At 42.9% G+C, this 25,276-nt stretch overlaps 1 protein-coding gene across 4 annotated transcripts in view; it reads left to right on the forward strand.

The window, feature by feature from the left end:
- Positions 1 to 25,276, forward strand: part of CLSTN1 (calsyntenin 1) — a 79,672-nt gene that overhangs the window by 19,435 nt on the left and 34,961 nt on the right. For all 4 annotated transcript variants that reach the window (XM_060141514.1, XM_060141516.1, XM_060141515.1 and 1 more), the window contains exon 2: positions 21,656 to 21,778. In XM_060141514.1, the coding sequence (XP_059997497.1) occupies positions 21,656 to 21,778 (123 nt within the window). The remainder of the gene's footprint in view (positions 1 to 21,655; positions 21,779 to 25,276) is intronic.

Consider the following 25,276-nt stretch of genomic DNA (forward strand, 5'->3'; position numbering starts at 1 on the left):
TAAGGACCTGGCAGGGCTCCTGGAGGTAAAACAGAAGTGTGGGGGACCCCGGATGACTGGGTCCCCCTGGAGGTTTTAGCCCTCAGAGTTGTCCATGGTAGCCTCCAGCAATTCATCAGTTTACAGTTTGCATTTTCCTCCCCTGGCACTGGTTTCCTGGAGGATTCTGACCATGGGTTTCTGCTCTGGTAAGTTGTGATTCTCTGTGTAGTTCTGCTGTCTGTCTCTGCCATTTTGGCGGCAGCAGTTTGCCCTGGGGCCTCACTTCTCTGATGGATCTAAGAAGAGTTGTTGATGTTTCAGTTCAGCTTTTCCCTGGTTAGCATGGAGTGATGACTTTTTTTTCTCAATATATTAAGCATTTAAAAAATTTTATTTATTTTTGGCTGCATTGGGTCTTTGTTGCTGCGCGTGGGCTTTCTCTAGTTGCGGCGAGCGGGGGCTACTCTTCGTTGCGGTGCGTGGGCTTCTCGTTGCGGTGCCGCCTTTTGTTGCAGAGCACAGGCTCTAGGTGCGTGGGCTTCAGTAGTTGTGGCACATGGGCTCAGTAGTTGTGGCGCATGGGCTCTAGCGCGCAGGGTCAGTAGTTGTGGCGTATGGGCTTAGTTGCTCCGCGGCATGTGGGATCTTCCCGGACCAGGGATCGAACCCGTGTCCCCTGCATTGGCAGGCAGATTCTTAACCACTGCGCCACCAGGGAAGCCCCAGAGTGGTGACTTCTAAGCTCCTTACATGCTGGACCAGAAACCGCGAATTCTCAACATAACATTTTAAAGTGTGTAGGTAATTCAGTGGCATATAGTATATTCACAGTGTTGTGTAGCCACCACCTCTGGGTAGTTCCAAAACATTTCATCACCCCAAAGAAAACCTTATATCCTTTAAACAGTCACTCCCCATTCACCTCTCCCCACAGTCCCTGGCAGGCACTCCTCTGCTTTCTGTCTCTATGGATTTAATTATTGTGAATATTTCATGTAAGTGGATTTAATTATTCTGAATATTTCATGAGACCCTTTATGTATGACTTCTTACACTTAACGTAATGTTTTTGAGGTTCATCCCCATTGCAGCATGTATCAGTACTTCATTCCTTTTTATGGGTGAATAATATTCCATCATATGTATGTACCACATTTTGTTTATCCATTCATCTGTTGATGGACATTTTGGATTGTTTCCACCTGTTAGCTGTCATGAATAGCACTGTTATGAATATGCACACATGGGTCATTGTTTGAGTACCTGTTTTAAATTCTTAGGGGTTTATACCTAGCAGTGGGATTATTGGGTCATATGGTAATTTTGTTTAACTTATTGAGGAACCACCAAACAGTGGCTGAACCGTTTTGCATCCCCGCCCACAAGGGGAGTTACCATCCCCTCCCCTCCCGACACCAACTTTTTATATACCAACTTGTTCTTCATGTGATGTATTTCCAAAATCTCTCTGCCAGCCTGCCTGGTTTCTTTGCCCTTGGGTGCTCCATGGTGTAGACACCACCTTTCAGACAGGGCAGAAGGCTTAATAGAGTTCCACACACAGGAGCAGAGTTGGGGTGGCATGTAGCTAGTACCCCTTGTCCAAGCTTCTCAGCTGCCCCCTCACACCGACTTTATTAACCTGACCCCCAGGACCCCCCACTTTGGTGCTGAACCCTAACCAGATGCTCTGCACTGGTGCAGGTGTTCACATTCGTCTTCATTACACTTCTTGCTGCATGTGACCCGCCTCTCCGTGCTGTCAGGTAATTTTGAATCCTGACTCCACAGTTTCTATCTGTCCATTCTAGCTGCTTGTGATTTTCAACTTTGATATAAAGGATGAAGAGCACCACCCAAGAATGGGCCTTTGAAAGATGACCAGAGTCTGGTCCAGGTTTCCTGGGTGCATTATTCAGTGACCGTTTGGGATGGCCATTGTAAATCCACCCACTTTTATTTCCATTCAGTTTCCATCTTGCCACTCAAAAGGAAATGAAGAGAGGCCTCCTCAAATGCCTTTTCAAGGTTTAATACACTATTGCTAGAGTTTCAAATGGGTCTTGGTAAGGAAAGTTTTTATCAAGGCACTTTGGAAATAGAAGCCGATGTTATTTCTCCAGCTTTCCTGTGACTTTCCTAATAACCCTCTCAAAAGAGAAAATGTTTAATAATACCTTGTTCTTGTGAATAAGGTCACCAGCTCTTTGTGATTTTTCTTTCCTTCTCTAAAGGCACAGAAACCAGTCTAGAATTTTTTCCATGGTCAATGCCAAACTCATTGAAGTATAGCTAAAAATGTCCATCTTCTTCCCATTCTTGAACCAGGTTATCATCTTTCACAGACTCCTTAAATATCAACCATAGTATGGGAATTCCCTGGCGACCCAGTGGTTAGGACTCTGTGCTTCCACTGCAGGGGGCCTGGGTTTGATCCCTGGTCGGGGAACTAGGATCCCACAAGCCGTGTGGCACGGCCAAAAATTTAAAAAAAAAAAAAAAAAAGGTCAGCCACAGTGTAGGTTTGACATTCTTCCCCGCCCCCGCCACCCCTGCAATTCTATCTATAAGTTTTCTCAATGTCCTGGGGTTTGAAACACCCAGAATAACTTAGGGGAATTATGTCCTTGTTGTCTTCCTTCATGTCTCATCACTATATTGATTCTGCTCTTCTTTTTTAAAAAATATTTATTTATTTTATTTATTTATTACGCTGCGCCAGGTCTTAGCCGTGTGGCACTCGGGATCTTTTAGTTGTGGCACGTGGGATCTAGTTCCCTGACCAGGGCTCAAACCTGGGCCCCCTGCACTGGGAGCGCAGGGTCTAAACCGCTGGACCTCCAGGGAAGTCCCGATTCTGCTCTTCTTCGTGTAAATGTGCTTCTTGAGAGACTCGGTGGAAAAATAAGATTGAGCTGTTTCATTTTCTGTGTTGATCACAAAACCTTTACATTTATTTTAAATAGGGTAAGAATTCTATGGAAAAGCATTTATCTTGTTATCGTTGGTATTGTAGGAACGTAAGTTAATAAAGGAGCAAAAAATCGGGGAGCAAGGACAGGATTTTTATATTTTTGCGGTCAGCTGTTGTGTTTTTTAGGCAATTCTAGTCAACTTATGACAGTACTTTGGGTAACAGCTGTTAAGAATGTTGTATTGATAGTGAATGTCAGAAGGTCTTGGACACTGTGTGGCCTTTTCTGAACTATATATGATAAAGTTTTCCATTGTATATGAAGGTCAGGAGACTAAAAAAACACAACAGAACTTGGAAATTGCCACTGGACTATTATGTTACGATTCAGGACAGCGCCCTGTCCTATTTTAATTCAAGACAAATGTGATAACGATAAGAAGAAAGAAAAGGGCAAACCCGGCCTGTATTTTCTGGTAACATAGCAAAAAAAGGAAATTTAAGGAAATCATGACAGGTACTTTTTTGCATAACTAGATTTCTGATTGACTTGCGTTGTGAGCGTTAATTGAAAAATGGATGTGTACAGATCACCAACTTGAAATGCTCTAACAGTGGTTTGGCAGTAGATTTGTTCCTGTCATGCTGTATATTTAATTCTGTAGGAAACTGCATAAAAATATATGTCCTCTGAATAACTTCCATGCACTTAAGATATGAACTGAGAGGTGTTAAAGGGCTCTGTTCCAAAAATATTTTCCTCCACCAGCTGGCAGGGTGCCTGCGTTTCTTACCTTAGTTTCTACTTTTGTATTAAATCATTGAAATCCTTGGCACAGTGCAAGTGTGGCTATCTTGTCATTATCCTTCATCTGCACCCGACTCAAATTAGTTTCTCAGACTAGCAGGCCAGTCCTAGCAGGATTGTGAGGAAGTGGAAAGTTGGAGCAGGTGAGTTTAGATTTGGTACAAATGAAGAGGTCAGGAAAATCTGGAAGCACACGCTGACGGGGGTGGCTGCGGGGTGGGGAGCGAGGCAGGTGTGTACGTTGGTAACCCTGCGTGTGCAGAAAGGCAGTGGAGTGACCTGAAGATAAAGTTCACAATTTTGCATGGCATTGCCTGTGAGAAATGCTGTATATTACGTCTCAGCGAATTAAGTCATGCATGAGATGCTTTTGCTTAAGGAGGGCTCTTGTGCTAAGACAAAACCAGTGGCTATAGGTGGTACCAGTTGTAAGTATCCTAGAAGAGCGAATCCAAAGACAGCTGCCTCCCAGAATAGCTCTCTGGGGGTGGGGATCAGGTGGGGTAGGGGTGCGTACAGAGGGCAGGAAAGCATTTAAGAGAGCAAAAGCGGAAATTGCCCAGTTTCTCTTAAAGAGAACTCTCCGAATGCCTGTATTCATGAGCCTCACATGATTCGTTCGTGCATTGTTGGGGAGTGCAGCAGAATCTCCTGGAGAACGTCCCGTTCCAAACCTGCCCAGCCCCAGGTCAGTCTGACTGGCTCAGATTCCAGGGTGCAGCCCAGGAGACAAGGTCTGGAAGATGCGGCCCGCACCCTGGTTATGGAGCACTGCTGTGGTGCATGCAGTCAGTGTATTCCTTGCCCTCTGTGGTTTGAGCTCCCCTCATCTGTTGGGATACAAATTTTAAGAAGTCCCTCCAGTTTCCCACCTCTTCTTCCTGTCACAAAGCCGCATTCTGAGATATCTCAATAATCATGCACGAATAGTCACCACCAGAGGGAGCAGAGCATGAGAAAAGCTCATAGGGGGCTCGTGGCGCAGTGGTTGAGAGTCCGCCTGCCGATGCAGGGGACACGGGTTCGTGCCCCGGTCTGGGAATATCCCACATGCCGTGGAGCGGCTGGGCCCGTGAGCCATGGCCGCTGAGCCTGCGCGTCCGGAGCCTGTGCTCCGCAACGGGAGAGGCCACGACAGTGAGAGGCCCATGTACCGCGAAAAAAAAAAAAAAAAAAAGAAAAGCTCATAGGGCCCCCTGAACCTAACCCAAGCACCCACCACGCTGGTCAGAGAAGATCCCCAGGTTCCCTGGGGATGTCACCCTGCAGACCGCCCACCTGTGGGGTATTGTGGGACTCGGGCCAGGTGCCTCCTCCGTTCCCAGGGATGCTGCAGCTGAAGGCAGGGCTCCCCGCACAAGGGGCTGCAGAGTATTCATGACCAGGACCCTGGAGGAATCCTGTGAGCCCAGAGCACTTCCGCCTGGACCCCTCCCAGTGCAAACACTGAGGGAGATCCCTGACCTCCCAGAAGTTTGAGGACTGTCTGCCCTGTGCATCTCGCCCATCACCTGGAACTTCTGGAGGAGTCGGGCAAGAGCTTTTGCTGTTGGAAATTGTGTTGCAGCTGAACACAAGGCTCCCACGCTGGAGTGGCTGTTGCGTCACGTTTGTGACATTCAAGAGAGGCTCTCAGCATGTGGGATAGTTGTCCATGAAGCTCAGGAGACAACAATGGAACACAGGCATTATTATAGTTAGACCTGCGGGTTGTGTTTTAGGTTGGTACCTGGCCTGTTCATGTGATGGGGTAAATCTCAATATTGAGTAAAACAGAATTTGATTAGAAAAGTAATTGATTTCACTTCTTGTTACGGAAGTGTTTCCATTTGCTTACTAGAAAGTCTGTGAATGTGATATTGTTACTTTGGAGAGTTAAATCCAACTTACTTTGAAAATCAGAGTGCTAGAAAAATGAGATAATGGGCAGCTGAAGGGTAGGTAGCCTCATGTTTGTTTATTTATTTATTTATTCATTTATTTATTTGGCCATGCTGTGTGGCATGTGGGATCTTATTAGCTCCCTGACCGGGGATCGAACCTGTGCTCCCTGCATTGGAAGTGCGGAGTCTTAACCACTGGACCACCAGGGAAGTCCCTAGGTAGCCTATTTAAATGTTAAAAAAATATTTGTTGGAGGCTGCTTTAAAATATTCACATTTTCCTGATAATTGTGAGTAAAATATGCTAAATACCTCCCTTAATGGCTTCGGATCGGTTATTATACTGTGTTGTGGATGGTACATGTAGATCTTCATGGACCCATCTAGAGAGCAGACCTGGAACTTGTTTAAAGAAGGATATCCTTATTCTATTGCCTATCCATCCATCTGCCCATCTGCCCACCCACCCACCCAGTTTCCTTTTCATCTTTCTCATAACAGTGAAGTAAGAATGTTTAATTATGTAACCTCCTGACTAGTGTAACAAAGATGCTTTTCTGTAAAATTAATTAGGGGAACAAGATGGAAGCAGCCCTCTTGGAAGTTATTTTTTTTTATTATTCTCAATAAAAGCGTAAGGCTTCTATCTTTATCACTTGGGCTTTTCACCATTATTCAAAGCATACTCTATCATTTCAGCTTCAGATTAACTTCTTTAGTACTTTCAGCCTCTCTGTGTCACTAGCCTTTACTTTCTTTAAAAATGCGGCAAGTGTCTTTCCTAATTTGTATTTCTTCCTTGGCTCTCTCCTGGGGTCATGTGGGGAAGTCTCCATGAACTTTTTTTTTTTTTTTTTCCTGGACGCGCAGGCTCAGCGGCCATGGCTCACGCGCCCAGCCGCCCCGCGGCATGTGGGATCTTCCCGGACCGGGGCACGACCCCGTGTCCCCTGCATCGGCAGGCGGACTCACAAAATTTTTTTTTTTTTTTTTTTTTTTGCGGTACGCGGGCCTCTCACAGCCGCGGCCCCTCCCGTTGCGGAGCACAGGCTCTGGACGCGCAGGCTCAGCGGCCATGGCTTACGGGCCCAGCCGCTCTGCGGCATGTGGGATCCTCCCGAACCGGGGCACGAACCCGCGTCCCTTGCATCGGCAGGCGGACTCTCAACCACTGCGCCACCAGGGAGGCCCTCCATGAACAATTAAGATATTGCTGCTGAAGACTGTGAAATACAAGTACAATTTGAGAACCACAAGCATAAAAGAAATGTAGTTTTACACTTTGATTTCCAGTTACATCAAGGTGCTAGGTGAAGACGCCAGGTTTCTGAGGGTCAGCTGATAGAGATTTCACTGTGTTTGGGAACAGTGATTCTTACCTGGACTGGTGTCAGCAGTCGTATGAAGCCCCTAAAACCTCCCGCCATGTGTCACGTGTGTTTTTGCATTTTTACCTTGGGAGGGGGTTCGTGGCTTTCATTAGATTCTCAAAATTGAGTCCACGATCTGAAAAGGTCCTGAACGTTGTTTTAGGAGGACCTGCCTCTTTACTAACAGACCTTCAGTTATTTGTCTCTTAGGTGTGTGGGGATGCTATATTTAAGCCAGATTTAATATCAGAAATTCCACTTGGCTTTTTATTAATCCTAATTTTTTAAAAGCACATTTGAGATCATCACACCCTGATTGCTCAAAAACAGCATCGTGACTGTTGCTGTCTCCTGCCCCATTGTGTACCTACATCTTTTAGGAAATCAGTCTCAGTGGAGAGTAAAATTGAGCATATACAGTGCCCGGCACATAGTCAGTGCTCAGGAAGTAAGTGTTGTATTTGATGTTGAATCTACAGAACTAGATCTATTCAAGCCAGTAGAATTTTCAGGTCAGAACAGAAGCAAATTGAAATATATTGATGAAAAAATTTTTAATGACAGTCTCAATAAACAAATACAAAGTAAAATTCCTCTGTACAACATCAGGAAATCAAATCCAACAGTATATCAATACAAAAAAAAATTATACACCATGACCAAATGGGATTTATTCTATGTGCACAAGGCTGTTTCAGCATTAAAAAATCAGTAATCCACCATATCAACAGGTTAAAAAAAATCATGATCATATAAATCAATGCAGAAATAGCATTTGACAAAATCCAACACTCGTTCATGGTAAAAACTCCAGCAAGTTAGGAATAGAGGGGAACTGTCTCAACCTGATAACATCTACAAAAAAACCTACTTAAATAAACATACTTAATGGTGAAACAAAAATTGGGAGGTTGTGGAAACCATGAAAGCTTTATTGTTTAAGGGTGATCAATGGTTTAAAGTTTTTTTCTTTCATAGCAGTCAAATTCATGATGAAACATCACAGACAGAGAGGTGTATTGAGTTAAATTATTTGATATACCAAAACAGATTAGTATGAATCCTGACTGGGTATTTGATGATATTAAGTAATTACTGTGAATTTTTAGGTGATAGTGCCATTGTGGTTGGTTTCCAAAAGAGTCATCTTTTAGAGATGTATGTTGAAGTATTGAGGGGTGAAGTTATATGATGTCTGGGATATGTGTCAAAATATTTGAAATTGGTGATAGGAATGGGGGTGTATAAATCAAACAAGATTGGCCCTTCGTTGATAATTGTAGTGGTTGAATCATGGTTCCATGGGGTTCGTTATTCTAGTCTGTACTTTTATATCTTACATAATATAAAAAGATAAAATTACATGATATAGAACTTGTTTCGTCTCACCCATTAGGATGGCTGCTATCAAAACCCGGAAAGTAACAAGTGTTGGTGAGTATGCGGAGAAATTGGAACCTGTGCACTGCTGGTGGGAATGTAAAATGATGCAGCCACTATGGAAAACAGGACGGCAGTTCCTCAAAAAATTAAAAATAAAATTACTGTATGATCCATCAATCCCATTTCCGTGTATGTAGCCAAAAGAATTGAAAGCGGGGTCTCGATACATGTACACACATGTTCATAACAGCATTATTCACAGTAGCCAAAAGATGGCAGCAACCCAAATGCCCATTGATGGATGAATGGATAAACAAAATGTGGTATATACATACAGTGGAATATTATTCAGCCTTAAAAAGGAAGGGAATTCTGACACATGCTATAACATCAGTGAACCTCAAGGACATTATGCTGATTGAAACAAATCAGTCATAAAAGGACAAATATCTGATTATGTGAGATCCCTAGAGTAGTCAAATTCATAAGAGACAGAAAGTAGACTGGTATTTGCTGGGGGCTGGAATGACGAGGGTGCAGAATCATTGTTCAATGGGGACAGAGTTCCAGTTTTGCAGGATGCAAACAGTTCTGGAGATGAATGTACTTAATGCCATCGAGCGGTACACTGAAAAAGGTTAAGATGGTAAATTTTAAGTTGTGTATTTTACAACAATTGAAAAAATTTGGAATTTGGAGGAATAAATAGAAGGCTGCCTTTAAGCTTGGGGAAGTTGGAATTGTAGAAAATGTAATTTTGCTCCCTATGAATGAATTCTTTCGCAGCATGTACTTAAAACTTGTCAACCATCACATAAGCTGTACAGGGGGCAGGGAGTGTTCTCTTCGCTATTATTTCCTCAGCACTTAGAAGACTACCTGGGGCTCAACAAAGATGGATGGATGGGATGATGGATGGATGGATGGACGGTGCATAGCTGGATGATGGATGGATGGACTGTGGATGGATGGTGAATGGATGAACGATGGATGGATGATGGATGGACGGTGGATGGATGGACTACGGATGGACGGTGGATGGATGGATGATGGATGGATGGACTATGGATGGATGGACAGTGGATGGATGGATGGGTGGACAGTGGACAGATGGGTGATGGATAGATGGATGGTGGATGGGTGGGTGATGGATGGATGGACGATGGATGATGGATGGATGGACTGTGGATAGAAGGAAGGGAACAGAAAGAAGCGCCTTTTGCTGGATTCTCCCCATGCTGTCGTCTCCTTAACTGTCGGTCCAGGATGGGAACAGCTGTCCCATCAGCCATGTGCTATGGAAGCCTAGACACCAAACCACAGTCTTGGGTCAGCCCCTTCAGCCATTTACTGTTTCTTATCTTGTCCTGACGTCTTTTACTGATTTCTCTGATTCCATTCTTGCCCCTTCCTGTCACCTCCAGCCTGAGGCAGGCGGTCTTCCCTCAGGCGCCCCATCAGGTCTCTCCTTTGCTTCCATCTGCATTGGCTCCCCCCATTCACATTGATGTAACACACATAAATTATAGAATTATGAAATACACAAACTATAAAAAATAATTCAGATTATCTTTGAAGTCCTCAAATGATTTTAATGTGGAAGACCTTGGTTTTCCTTAAGGTGGTGGATCTAAGTCAGTGGCTCTAGGGCAGCTGGGGAGGGCGGTTGCATTTTGAACTTGGGAGAAGGGCACCCAGGCTCCTCCCTGTTCCGCTCTTCCTTACTCTTTGGTCTCACCCAGTGACACGCATCCTGTTCCCTGACACGTGGAACTACGGGTAGCACGGGCAGGCCACCAGCCTCCTCTCGTAAAATGGCACGGCTGAACGTGTAGGGCTGCATGTTCACGGTAGGTGAAATGTGAATAAACACAAGCAACGTTTCACTGTACCATTAAAAAGGTTGTTCGTTTGCTTAAGGATTTATTTTATTTTATTTTTATTTTTTTAAGGATTTATTTTACACTGAAATGTGATTTTATTTTAAAAACGAACTTCATATTGATGTAATACACAAATTATAAAAAATAATTCAGATTCTTTTTGAAGTCCTCAAATGATTTTAATGTGGAAAAACCTTGGTTTTCCTTAAGGTGGTGGATCTAAGTCAATGGCTCTAGGGCAGCTGGGGAGGGTGTTTGCCCCCAGTGGAGTCTTGGCAGAGTCTGGAGACATTTTTGGTTGTCAGAGCTGGGGAGGTGCTACTGGCATCTAGTGGATCGAGGCCAGGGATTCTGCTAACCATCCTGCAGTGCACAGAATGGGCCACACCTGAAAAGTGTCTGGTTCAGAATATGAGCGGTGCTGAGGTTGAGAAACCCTGATCTAAACAATATCTAATGCATATAGATTTTTCCAACACTTTGACATTAAATTTATTTGGGATTGCGATGAAGAGGCCCTTAAGCCTGCTTACAGAATTTGTCTAGAGATTCTTTGGACATGTTCAGTTTTAATTATTTATTTATTTAAAAAATATTTTATTGGAGTGTAGTTGATTTACACTGTTGTGTATCTGTTGTACAGCAAAGTAAATCAGTTATACATATATCCACTCTTTTTAAAATTCTTTTCCCACATAGGTCATTACAGAATATTGAGTAGGGTTCCCTGTGCTATACAGTAGGTCCTTATTAGTTATCTATTTTATATATAGTAGTGTGCATATGTCAATCCCAATCTTCCAATTTATTCCCCTCCCCCATTTTACCCTGGTAACCATGTTTGTTTTTACATCTGTGACTCTATTTCTGTTTTGTAAATAAGTTCATTTGTACCATTTTTTTAGATTCCACATATAAGTCATGTCAAAGACATGTCAAATATCATGTCAAAGACATGATATTTCATGTCAAAGACATGATATTTGTCTTTGACTTACTTCACTCAGTATGACAGTCTCTGGGTCCATCCATGTTGCTGTAAATGGCATTATTTCGTTCTTTTTTTATGGCTGAGTAATATTCCATTGTATATATACACTGCATCTTCTTTATTCATTCTTCTGTCAGTGGACATTTAGGTTGCTTCCATGTCCTGGCTATTGTAAATAGTGCTGCAGTGAACATTGGGGTGCATGTATCTTTTCAAATTATGGTTTTCTCCAGGGAAGTATTCAGTTTTAGAAAAAATTAAGAGTAATACAAAATATATTTTACAAAGTCAGAGGAAACTAATGCTGTATTAGCTAAAACCATTACCAGGAATAACCTCAGCTGAAAAGGAGAGCTGTGTATAAATTTCATGCAGTGTAACTTTGGTTGATTAAAAAGTTTCCTTTTTTGGTTAAAAAAAAAAGTGCCAGGTGTTTTTGGTTTGCTTTTTGTTTTATACTTAACAGTATCACTCTGTATAATGCTACTTCTCTCTTTTCTTTTGCCAAATAAAGAGGATAAAATGAGGCCAATGCAGGGTCTGAGGCTGTAGGGAATCTCCTTTTGCTGTAGGTTGTATTCAGAAAGATGATGATAGGGAGGTTGTCATGGAAACACCTCCTGAGTCTCCTAAACTCTGGTCTTTCTGCCCTCGCAGTTATTTCTAAAACATAGCTATTGCTTTTGATTAACTTATCAGCAAGTATTTGTTGAACGCCCGTGTGTCAGGCATAGAGTGGGCCCTTCAATTACCTCATTTATAATCCTCCAAACAAGGTTATGGAAGGTGGTCTCATCCCCCACTTAGGATGAAGAGTAGGCACAGGATGGTTAAATAATCTGCCCCTAGTTACAGCGGGAGTGAGAAACAGAATTTATTCATTAACTAAGTTCTGTCTGATCCCAAAGTTCTTGCCTTTTCTACCAGACCACATTGTTTATAGCTTTTAACAGCTTCTTACTGTCTAAAGAATTGAGAGAGCTCATTGGTGTAGCACAGAAGAGGGATGCTTGCCATGTTACCCTAAAATCACAGACCAAGACCCCGTCTAGCTGTACCTCCTTATACGCTTAGAGCCATGCGTTCATCACAGTCTTGCTAGTCCCAGAATGAGCCACATCTTTCTCTACCTTTCTACCTTATATGTATTTTTTATAACTATTTTTAAATCGAAGTATAATTTACAATGTTGTGTTAGTTTCAGGTATACAGCAAAGTGATTCAGTTATATACATGTGTGTGTGTATGTGTATATATATATATATATATATATATGTTCTTTTTCAGATTCTTTTCCATTATAAGTTATTACAAGATATTGAATATAGTTCCCTGTGCTATATAGTAGGCCCTTTTTGTTTATCTGTTTTATATATAGTAGTGTGTGTCTGTTAATCCCAAGCTCCTGATTTATCCCTCCCCTCTTTCCCCTTTGGTGTAACCATAAGTTTGTTTTCTATGTCTGTGAATCTATTTCTGTTTTATAAATAAGTTCATTTGTATAATTTTTTAAGATTCCACATATAAGCGATAGCATATGATACTTGTCTTTGTCTGACTTACTTCACTTAATATGATAATCTCTAGGTTCATCTATGTTGCTGCAAATGGCATGATTTCATTCTTTTTTATGGCCGAGTAATATTCCATTGTATATATACACCACATCTTCTTTATCCATTCACATATCCATGGACATTTAGGTTGCTTCCATGTCTTGGCTGTTGTAAATAGTGGCCCTGTGAACATTGATATGCCTGTATCTTTTCGAATTAGAGTTTTCTCCGGATATATGCCCAGGAGTGGGATTGCCGGATCATACGGCAACTCTCTTTTTAGCTTTTTAAGAAACACTTATATGTATTCGTATTCTGTTTAAAATACTCCCTCGCAGCTGAGAAACCTCGCTTACCCTTTTAGGGGTGTCCCTGGGGCTGTCTCCACTTGTGCTTCTGGCAGTCCCTAGAGTTGACCTCAGATATTTCCAGCTCTCTTTCCAGACACGTAGAATGGCACTCCCCCACCCTGGGGAATTTGGGTGAGGCTGTGTGACTAGTTCTGGCCATGAATTAGGAGCAAAAGTGACTTGTGTCCCTTTTGGGTGGAAGGTTCGGCTCCCACCGGGAGACCCTCCAGAGCTCTCTCTTTCCCTCTGGCAAGGGGCGTGGCCACATTTGGGATGGTGGCTCCTTGGTCATCTTGGTCCCTGCTGATTGATGAAGTTCCTGGCACACCTCATAACCCCTTAGTTGTAGCCACATCATTTAGAATGTAGATGGTCTTTGACATGTTTGTGTTCTCCAGAGATTGTGCCACGATTCCCCGAGAGCCCAGCACCTTGCCGTGTGCTTATGCATAGCAGGTGTTCAGGGAAGATCTCTTGGAACAAGCTCCAAGTCAGTGGTGATGTGAAGCTGAAAGGACCTCTGATGTTAAGCTGCTTTGAAGAATCAGGGATGGTCAGCTCTGAATAAGAGTATTCAACCGGGACAGTACTGAGAGAGTCCCAGAGAATGTATGCCTTTTTATATTTTGCTTTGGGCCCTGTGAATATTTTATTATAGTTTTCGAGAAAAAAATCGGCTGGAGATTTTATACGCATATAATTTAAGACACTTTTCTATACATATCATCTTTAACAAAGGGCCTGCTGACTCAGATTACATTCTGCTCCTTTGGTAAGTAAAGAGCTAGATTTTTAATCGAAACCCGGTGATTTGCAGCATGGAATCGGAGGCACCTGTCGCCACCTAGTGTCAGTGTTCCTTAATTGCAGATTGAGGTTAAACACTGAATCTGCACACAAAACATGAACAGCATCTAAGATATACCAGCAAAACGCCTATAATCCCTTAAAACTAAGTCACCTGTCATTATTTATTATGATATCAATATTGGCCCGATATGACCAAGCTAAGTGTTCTGGAATGCGGAGGGGCAAACTGGATTGATGTCAAGGCCACTGCACACAGGCTTTGGAACAACCTTGCCTGAGTCTGTGATTTGTGTGTCCTGGGTAAGGGGCCATCCTCTCTTTAGTCCAGAGCGTTGGGATGTACTTAGGGAGATGAAAGTTTTATATTTCAAGTTAATCCTGAAATTGACTCTTACATTCTTTTCATTTTGATTTTTAAATTGGTGGCCATTTCTAATGATTAAAGTCTACCACAGCCACCGAAACTAGCCGTGTCCTAAAATGATAGGTGTGTTCCCCAGGTATAGCCTACATTTATAGGGTTGATTGCTAGCCTTGTTAATTTGATAGGGATGCATTGACTCTGTAGACTGCCTTGGATAGTAGAGTCATTTTGTCAATATTGAATCCTCCAATCCAAGAACATGGTATGTCTCTCCATCTTGTTTGTGTCATCTTCAATTTCTTTCATCAGTGTCTTTTAGTTTTCTGAGTACAGGTCTTTTGCCTCCTTAGGTAGGTTTATTCCTAGGTATTTTATTCTTTTTGATGCAATGGTAGATGGGAGTGTTTCCTTAATTTCTCTTTCTGTTCTTTTGTTGTTAGTGTATAGAAATGCAACAGATTTCTGTGTATTAATTTTGTATCCAGCAACTTTACCAAATTCATTGATGAGCTCTAGTAGTTTTCTGGTAGTGTCTGCAGGATTTTCTATGTATAGTATCATGTCATCTGCAAACAGTGACAGTGTTACTTCTTTTCCAATTTGGATTCCTTTTATTTCTTTTTCTTCTCTGATTGCCGTGGCTAGGACTTCCAATACAATAAGAGTGGCGAGAGTGGACATCCTTGTCTTGTTCCTGATCTTAGTGGAAATGCTTTCAGTTTTTCATCATTGAGTATGATGTTTGCTGTGGGTTTGTCATATATGGCCTTTATTATGTGGTGGTAGGTTCCCTCTGTGCCCACTTTCTGGAGAGGTGTTTTTTTAAAATTTATTTTTATTTATTTTTGGCTGTGTTGGGTCTTCACTGCTGTGCGTGGGCTTACTCTAGTTGTGGCAAGTGGGGGCTACTCTTTGTTGTGGTGCACAGACTTCATTGTGGTGGCTTCTTTTGTTGCGGAGCACGGGCTCTAGGCGTGCGGGCTTCAGTAGTTGTGGCACGCAGGATCAGTAGTTGTGGCTCACAGACTCTAGAGCGCAGGCTCAGTAGTTGTGGCACACGGGCTTTGTTGCTCCGCGGCATATGGGATCTTCCCGGACCAGGGCTTGAACCCGTGTCCCGTGCATTGGCAGGTGGATTCTTAACCACTGCACCACCAGGGAAGCCCTCTGGAGAGTTTTTATCATAAATGAGTGTTGAATTTTATCAAAAGCTTTGCCTGCATCTACTGAGATGATCATATGGTTTAGCCTTGCTATTCTGTGATTTTGGTTAATGCTATGCCATTCAAAACTTAGTTGGCTTTTTTATGATCTAGAATGTAATGAAATGAATTGGGTAAAGACTCTGAACATGGGTGACCTGCTCCTAGACTTATGGCCTGTAGTCTCATGTCTTTCTTTATGACTTTTTTTGGATGATTACAGGAACGTCAGTCATTTGTTTGCATAAATGTTTTATAATGCCAATTGAATGTGATGAAATATTAAAAATATCATTTATTAAATATTTAAAAGCTCAGTCAATGGAACTGGCCAAATCTCTTCATTCTACTGTCAGCTCAAGGAGCAATTTAGAAATTTTGAGTTATAAAATTAAAATAGTGGGGAAAAATAAAAGAACGGGGACCAGCTATTCAATTATTATTCCCCTTGAACCATTAGCCATTTTCAGCTGCAGGCCTTTCCATTAGGGTAGGCAGAAATGCATCACAGGTTTTCTGCAATTCGCTTTGCCTAGTATTTTTACTTTCCTACTAGGCTAAATAAATCCACTTAGTTTAAGTCTCAGGGGTTTTATGGACTCACATATTGGAATAGTCTTCTTCAGTTTTATTTGATGTGCTTATAATTTTATTAATAAAATCTTAAACGTGAAAATAAATTGGAATTGAATATTGCTGTTAATAGTACATTATCAATAGTGAATTGAACTGTTAGCCTCTCTGTTTCAAAATTAGTGACAAACAACGGAGGTTTTGGAGTTTTCTTTGATGGTCTTTTTTTTTTCACAACTCACACACACACACTATATTTTATTTTTACAAGAGATAAATAAACTGACACCAAGCATTGTAAATGGATGACCACAACAGAATCAACAATGATTGCAACTACCAAACACGAAACACGCTCATACTATGTCATAATATTGACATTCAGTCCAGGAATCCTCCACTGTAACAGCTCCTTTACTTTTGGAGTACTTTCTTTAAAATGGCCTGTTTATCTGTATTAGGTCTGTAACTCCAGGCAGTGTTCCAGCCTCTCTCGTAGGATAGTTTAGCAAGGCCTGGAGAGGACGGGACTTTCAGCAGTTAGGGAAAACATTCAACCTGATTGCAAAGCGAGGCTCTTTTCTGTGCTCACTGGAGCCCTCTCAGCTCAAAGGCTGCAGCCAGCTGTGCGGCCCGTGCAGAACACTGTGCCGGTTAACTTACCCCTGTCCTGGGCGGTATTTCAGAAGGAGAGGGGCAGGTGTACCACAACCAGCTGAACTCGCTCCACCAAATCTCTTGTCCCGGGAGCAGCTCTTGTGAGGGGAGATGTTTTCCAGAGGCACTATAAACTTCTGGCCCTTGTGACCTGGCTTTGGGCTCCGCTTACTTTCCAGGCAGACCCCTCGGTATTTTGATGTATGCGATGCCTCCGGATTCTTGTCTCCTTTGCTTAGAACATCCACCTTCCAGAAACAAAAAATAAAAAACATCTTCCCAATGTCTAAAACACCAAATCGTACCTTTTTTTTTTTTTTTTTTAAATCCTCAGCACCAAAACTTTCTTCTCTGTGAGAGAATTTATAAACCAGGGCACTGATTTTATCTGTTCTCTACATGGGGTTCCTTATATACTCACTTATCAGCTAGTTCCTGAGGAGTGAGATGCTATTGTGGCCCGAGGTACTGGGAATTAGCAGAGAACAAAGGTCACACCCTCCTGGAATCTCTGGTTTTGTACCGGTATGTGTGCAGGAGAAGTAACAACACAACCCCTTTGTGGCATCTACTGAGCACCCGACACTGTCCTGAGCATTTTACACATGACTGGTTTGATCACACAGGAACCTACCAGGTGGGTACTGTTGCTGTCCCCAGTTTACGGGTGAGGAAACTGAGGCCAAGGGAAGCCAGGTAATCTGCCCCACGTCCCAGGCTGACTGCCTGTGGTCGGGAGGAGTAGCAGAGAAAAGAAGAAGGAAGTGGGGGGCTAGAGGGCAGAGCAGCAGATGCAGTTATAATTGGAGGAGGAAACATTTGAAGAGGCCTGAAGCGAGGGACCTTGTCAGGGCATTTGAGAGGTCAAAGCTATTTTATTTTTTTATTATTATTTTTTTGCGGTACGCGGGCCTCTCACTGTTGTGGCCTCTCCCGCCGCGGAGCACAGGCTCCGGACGCACAGGCTCAGCGGCCACGGCTCACGGGCCCAGCCGCTCAGCGGCATGTGGGATCTTCCCGGACCGGGGCACGAACCCGTGTCCCCTGCATCGGCAGGCGGACTCCCAACCACTGCGCCACCAGGGGAGCCCTCAAAGCTATTTTAATTATATTAAGATATGACTTGCCTTTTCCTCATTTTCTCATGAGTGTGCAGCGGAGTTCTCTAGAGGCTGCATGACGTGTCATAAGCAGCATATTGGCTGCAGGAGTGGCGGTGAGAACCCACCTGTCTTCTACTAAGCCAGAAGGTGAAAGGGTTTGCAAAAGTGTAAAACATTGCCAGTCTTCTTAGTAAACTCTGTTTTAAAAAATATTTTCATTAAAATATTATGATAACTTACAATGGGTTTTTTTTAATGACTTAATAAATACTAACATTTTTCTTAGTTTTAACTTCCAGCACAGTAAATACTGATAGATAGATGGGCCCCACCTAAGCCAAAGCTGTGTGGGGTCCTCAGTATCTTTGGTGTAGACAGGTTCTGAGAGCACAGGCCTTGAGCCACCCCTGTGTGAGAAGCGGTCCCCCAGCCACCGTGGGAAGGAAGAGTCAGTGCAGGAGGCAAGGATGAAGCGGTTACTTGGCTTTTGTAGTAGATCTAAGTGGGCAGCAGAGAGGATGAGAAATGGCTGCGTCTGGGTTTATTTTGTGGGTGTGGATTTTTAAAGAATGTGGAAAAATACCCGTAACATAAAATTTCCCATTGTAACCTTTTTTTTTTTTTTTTTTTTTGTGGTACGCGGGCCTCTCACTGTTGTGGCCTCTCCCATTGCAGAGCACAGGCTCCGGACGCGCAGGCTCAGCGACCATGGCTCACGGGCCCAGCCGCTCTGCGGCATGTGGGATCCTCCCGGACCGGTGCACAAACCCGTGTCCCCTGCATTGGCAGGCGGACCCTCAACCACTGCACCACCAGGGAGGCCCTGTAACCATTTTTAAGTGTGCAAGTCAGTAGTTTTGAGTTTGTTCTTTCATACTGTTGTGCAACCAACTCCTGGAACTCTTTTCGTCTTGCAAAACCGAAACTCTCTACCCTTTAACCCACTCCCCGTGGGTCTGGGTTTACTTTGAAAACAAAGGCGGAAGGATTTGCTCTTGGCTTGGATGCAGCATGTGTAAAATGTCTGGTGGATGCGTCATTAAGTAGAGAGATGGTAGCTTTTTTTCCCGCCTTGCAGACATAGGCCTACACACGTCTGCCCGTTCGGGATTTCACATGTGAGCGCACTGCTCCTCCAATAGGTCACGAGGGAGTTAAGTGCAGGTGAGGCTCAGGTGCTTCTGACCCTCACCTTCTCCCATCATCACATAACAGCAAAAAAAGTAGTATCACATCATGGTCACATTGTATTAAAGATGGTTAAACATTTAAATTTATTTTCAGTTACTTCTGGGTTGACTTAAACTTACGGAAGAGAATCTGGGTAGTTAATTCAAGAAATAGGCACCAACTATGTGGAAATAAAGTTTCGTAACATCCCTTTTAATCAGATCAGCTTCAGGAGTCGTTCCCGTGGTTAACTACATAGCCTGAGGTTATAATGTGAACATTCAGAAGGTGACAGTAAAAGGAAAATGGAAAGGTTCCAACTGTGAGATGAGCCCAAAACAAGCTGGTGGAGATAGGAACCCGGGGAGGGGCTTGGTGGCCACAACCAGGGAAAGTCGCAGCACAGACCCCCACTGGGGGCAAAGCCCGGGGCAGAACGAAATGGACAGAAACTACAAATTCATTTTCTCAGGTAAGCAGACTGCCAGAGCAGATGTTCTTACCTTAAAAACAAAAGTAACAGTGCTAGTGCCTAATTGAGTAGGAAAAACACTTCTCCAATTATCTACCCCAGCCCTGTGGGTTGTGGGGTGTCCCTGGTTCATAAAAGAGGAAATTGAGATCAGGAGAGGTCAGTTATATGCTCCAGGTCACGCAGCAAATAACAGAGGAGAGCTGGACTCTGAGTGCAGGCTGGCCCAATCCCAAAGGGGTGGTGGTTTTTTTTTTTTTTTTTTTGTCTGCGCTGGGTCTTCGTTGCTGCGCGCGGGCTTTCTCTAGTTGTGGCGAGCGGGGGCTACTCTTCGTTGCGGTGCACGGGCTTCTCATTGCGGTGGCTTCTCTTGTTGCGGAGCACGGGCTTTAGGCGCGGGGGCTTCAGTAGTTGTAGCACGCGGGCTCGGTAGTTGTGGCTCGCGGGCTCTGGAGCGCAGGCTCAGTGGTTGTGGCGCACGGGCTTAGTTGCTCCGCAGCATGTGGGATCTTCCCGGAGCAGGGCTCGAACCGGTGTTTCCTGCATTGGCACGTGGATTCTTAACCACTGTGCCACCAGGGAAATCCCGAAAGGGGTTTTTTCTTGAACACTGCGTTTTCAGTCAAGTTTTTCAGAAATTTTGCATTTTCTTTTCTTTTTTTTTTTTTTTTGCGGTACGCGGGCCTCTCACTGTTGTGGCCTCTCCCGTTGCGGAGCAGAGGCTCCGGACGCGCAGGCTCAGCGGCCATGACTCATGGGCCCAGCCGCTCCGCGGCATGTGGGATCTTCCCGGACCGGGGCACAAACCCGTGTCCCCTGCATCGGCAGGCGGACTCTCAACCACTGCGCCACCAGGGAAGCCCTCATTTTCTTTTAATACCTCATATTTGTAATTTTATATTCATAAGTCTTGTTTCACCTCTTTTATGTTTTTGTTTGTAATGCTAATTTTAAATAAATAATGTATTATTGTTATAAAGAAATAACATTTTTAAATTGAAATATAGTTGATTTACAATATTAGTTTCAGGTGTACAACATAGTGGTTCAGTATTTTTTAGATTATACTCCTTTAAAGATTACACTCCTAGGGACTTCCCTGATGGTGCAGTAGTTAAGAATCCGTCTGCCAATGCAGGGGACACGGGTTTGAGCCCTGGTCGGGGAAGATCCCACATGCCGCGGAGCAACTAAGCCCGTGTGCCGCAACTGCTGAGCCTGTGCTCTAGAGCCCGCGAGCCACAACTGCTGAGCCCGTGCTCCACCATGAGAAGCCACCGCAGTGAGAAGCCTATGCACCGCAACGAAGAATAGCCCCTGCTTGCCACAACTAGAGAGAGCCTGCACACGGCAACGAAGACCCCAAGGCAGCCAAAAATAAATAAATTTTAAAAAATTAAAAAAAATAAAGTTTTACCTAATAATGGCTATATTTCTCTGTGCCGTACAATATATTCTTGTTGCGTATCTATTTTATACGTAGTAGTTTGTATGTCTTTAAAAAGATTTTTTTTTGAAGTATGGTTGATTTACAATGTGTTAGTTTCTGGTATACAGCAAAGTGATTCTGTCTTTTTATATATATATATATAAAATGTGTATATATATATATATATTCTTTTATATATATATTCTTTATATATTAGGTTGGCCAAGAAGTTCATTCGGGATTTTCCATAACATCTTACAGAAAAATCCATACAAACTTTTTGTCCAACCAAATATATTATTCTTTCTCAGATTCTTTTCCATTATAGTTTATTAGAAGATACTGAATATAGTTCCGTGTGCTATGCAGTAGGACCTTGCTTAGTTTGTATCTCTTAATCCAAGAAACAACATATTTTATTTGTAACTTTTCTAAGAGAGGCAGAAAACAGAGATAGTAAGATATGATACCGTCCATAACCATCAGTCTTTTTTCTTTCTTTCAATTTCTAGAGCAATTTATTTCTTATTTTTGGTTGCTTCATGGCCTCAGATAATTTCTACATCACTTTAGAATTTCATCCCATTTGGGCGTTGATACCAAACTTGGCCACAAAAAATAGCAGCGTGGCCTTCCGAACTCATGAGAGTTATATTGTTTTAATAATGGATGTGTGTCTTCAAAAGCAGTCGAGTTGAAAATAATAATTCTAACCTGGCCTGTGTCCTTTCTGCTTTTTCTGTTTTTGAACACAGTCAACAAGCACAAGCCGTGGCTGGAGCCCACGTATCACGGCTTAGTTACGGAGAGTGACAGCACCGTGCTCCTCGACCCGCCACTGATCGCCCTGGACAAAGATGCACCTCTGCGCTTTGCAGGTACCAGCGTGTCTTTGTTCACTCCCCATGAGCTTGGGCTTGTGGGAAGCATTTCACACATCCCCTTTGGGTTGTTTCTGAGCCTTTCGGAGAATGTCTTGATAGCGAAGGGTTGTGTGTGGCCCCCACGCACCATTTTTTTTTCCTTTTAATTTTAAGAGTTGGGGTACCTGACCCCCCCCCAAAAGCCGGTACTTGTTGAAAAGCAAAATATTTAATTGCATCACTGCGTTCCTTGTCTGGATGTAACCAGAGAGAGAGCATCTAGACCAGTGCATCTCAAACTTCAGCATTCATGCAGAGCACAGGGATCGTGTTAAAATGCAACCTTAAAAAAAAAAATGCAAGTTTAGATACAGTGGGTCTGGGAGGACCTGGGATTCTGCCTTTCTAACCTGTTCCCTGGTGCTACTGGTCCATGCACGGCGAGGATCTAGGTAATTACGGCTCAAGATTTTCCTTGCACTGCCTAGGTTTCAGTTACCTGAAAAGACTTATTTAAAGACATTGAGCAATCTTTTATAAATGAATTCTTTGGGCTTAGATTTTACTTTCAGTAAATTTTTAACGTGAGTTACTTCATAAGATTGTCAGCTAAGTGTTTATAGGGACAAATCTCTAGGGTTGCTTTGGAGATTTGCTGCTTTGCCAGCATTCAGTAGCACTTTGCAAATCAGAACTGTCCTTGCTTTACGTCGGGGCCATAGTAACTTCCTTAACTGGTGGAGGAACGGGCTGCTTCACCCTTTCTTTGTCAGAATTGACTGTCAATTCTGATAGTCAGAATTGACGTCGCGAAGTTAATTTTTAAAGAGCAGTTTCTGCATGATGTTTCTCCAGAACAAAATTTCTGTTTGTTCTGTTTGCCTCGGGACAAATGAGAAAAATTCAGTAGCTCTTGTAGATCATTCCGTACGTTAAATTTCGTATGGTAAATGGCGGCAGTGATGTGAGGCTGCCTCTGAAGAGCTATTTAAAAAATGAATTTGTTCTTCTTTCCGTTCAAGTGCCACATCCCATTTCCAGGAAAGTAACCCGAGAAGCAGCTTATGGTATTGGAGTCAGTTCCAGTTAGTTTTACTTGTTTATTGGTTTTTAGACAGAAATCCAGTTAGATGGATGGTAGAGGAAGCGCTCTGTGCTAGGCGTACAGTGTCTGTCTGGTAGCCAAGGGGATTTTTTTGTTTGTTTGTTCCCCCCCACCCCCGATTTAAAATCATTTTTAGCATTGCCTAGTGGTTTCCTCTGTGAATAGCTAGATTTTTGAGTGTTTGCATATACATATATACACACACTTTGCATGCAACACCTTTGGTTATTATATGCAGTTCCTCCTTATGGGTGTGATGTTTCAGTGCCTTGTAAATAACCTTGATGGGCTTATCTAGCTCATGTTTCTGAGGGGACTTGTACATCTCTGACATCTCACACATTCTGAGAAGTGACTGCTGTCAGGAGTTTTGTATTTACTCCCCCAGGCCTCTCTTTATGAATTCTCATCTGTGTCCAGTCCTGTTGCTGGTGGAGCTCTGTCCCATTACATCACTCGTGATATATAACACTTATAAAGCGTTTTGTGTCCCAGGCACTGTTGTAAGTGCTTTACAAATACGCATTTGTGTTTAATCCACAGCAACCTTTTGAGGTAAGTATGCTTCCTGCCACCCCTGTTTTAAAAAAAGAGGAAGCCGAGGCACAGAGCTGCTAACTTTGCTCTGGGTCACACAGCTAGTATGTGGCAGAGGCCAGATTCCAGCCCAGGCAGGATGGCTCTTTGCTCTGGTGCTGTATGTGGCACCACAGGAAGGTACAAAGGAAGGGAAGTAGGAAATGAAATGTACAGTGAATGCTAACTTTGAAGTCATATTAATAAAGTTACTTAGTTTTTCTTTCTCGTTGGATTTAATTTTATTGGGTCATTTATCAAAACTTAATGTATTACTGTGAATGAAATAGTACTTATAAAGTTTTATGTTTTTAGAGATTCTCAGGTATTTTTTTATTGGTGTGCCAAAGTTACATATTGGGATTTTAAAAAACGATATAGAGAAGCACTTTAGAGCCAAGTATAGTGGTAACTTGATTGTATTTGCCATAGTGGACAGAAAAAGTAAGTATTTTCCTTCTGGAGATTTTCACAGGGGAGCACAGTTGCTCTTATATTCTTTTTTTAAAAATACAATTCATGTACCATAATGTATGCAGTTTTTAAAGTGTACAGTTCACTGGTTTTTAGTATATTCATAAGATTGTCCAGCCATCAGCCACTGTCTAGTTCCACAACATTTCATCTCCCCCAGAAGAAGCCCTTGCACCTGCTAGCAATCACTCCCCTTGGCCACCACTAGTCTACTCCTTGTTTATGGGTTTGCCTTTTCTGGGTATTTCATATAAATACAACATGTGGCTTTTTGTGACTAGCGTCTTTCACTTAGCATGATGATTTGAAGGTTCACCCATGTTGTGGCATGCCCTTCATTCCTTTTTATTGCCAAATAATATTTCGATGTACGGATGGACCACATTTCATTCATTCGTCCATCAGTAATGGGCATCAGAATTGTTTCCACTTTGTGGTGATTGTGAATAATGCTGCTGTGAACATTCGTGTACGAGTTTCTGTGTGGACATCAGTTTTCAGTTCTCTTGGTTATACACCCAGGGGTGGAATTGATGCTCATCTACTCTTCCTGAAGCATGGTCCTCATCCTACCAAAGTGAGTAGCTGCACAGTCCAGGGAAGGGAACACCTGTCTCCTTCCCTCTTCTGTTGCCATGGTACCCATCCAACTACCCATCCAGCTGCTATACAGAACACTGCCCCCACGAGGCTGTAGCAGACGGGTACGTAGGAAAACAGACCCTAGAGCCAGCAGCCTGTGCTTGAATCCTGGCTCTGAAACTTACTGGCTGTGTGGCTTTGGGCAAATTACGTAAAATCTCTGTGCCTCACTTTTCATCTCTTGTAACATGAGGATAATATCACATACCTTACAGGGTTTGGGGAATATTAACTTATTTATGTATAAATATGAAGAGCTTAAAACAATGCCTGCTGTGTAGTAGGTACTGTGTACAGTGTTTGCTGCTGCTGTTATGAACCTTTTAAAAATATTTCTTTACTTGACGTTCTGTGAGAACTGTTTTTCCATCTTTCTCTAATAGTCTTCATAGTGTTCCATTTTCTCACTGATTTCTTAAATAACTTTTGTGTAAAGCAGAGGCTAGGTCTGGAGCCTTATTTTGATCTTAGGTTGGTTTTGGTGGCAACGTTGAGTTTATTTTAACACCATGATGATGGTGGTGGTGGAGGCAGCGGGCACATCTGACATTTATTGAGCTCTTCAGCGTGGCCAAGGGTGTTCTCAGGGCTCTGCACAGTTACTCTGTCTGATTCCTTCCAGCAATCTCACGCGCTGGGTACTCTCATGCCCCCATTTTCCATATGAAGAAACGGAGACTCAGAGCATGCCCGTCAGCAGCATGGCTACTGTATTC

This window comes from Lagenorhynchus albirostris, chromosome 2 (genome assembly GCF_949774975.1).
Source record: "Lagenorhynchus albirostris chromosome 2, mLagAlb1.1, whole genome shotgun sequence".
NCBI classification, from domain to species: domain Eukaryota; kingdom Metazoa; phylum Chordata; class Mammalia; order Artiodactyla; family Delphinidae; genus Lagenorhynchus; species Lagenorhynchus albirostris.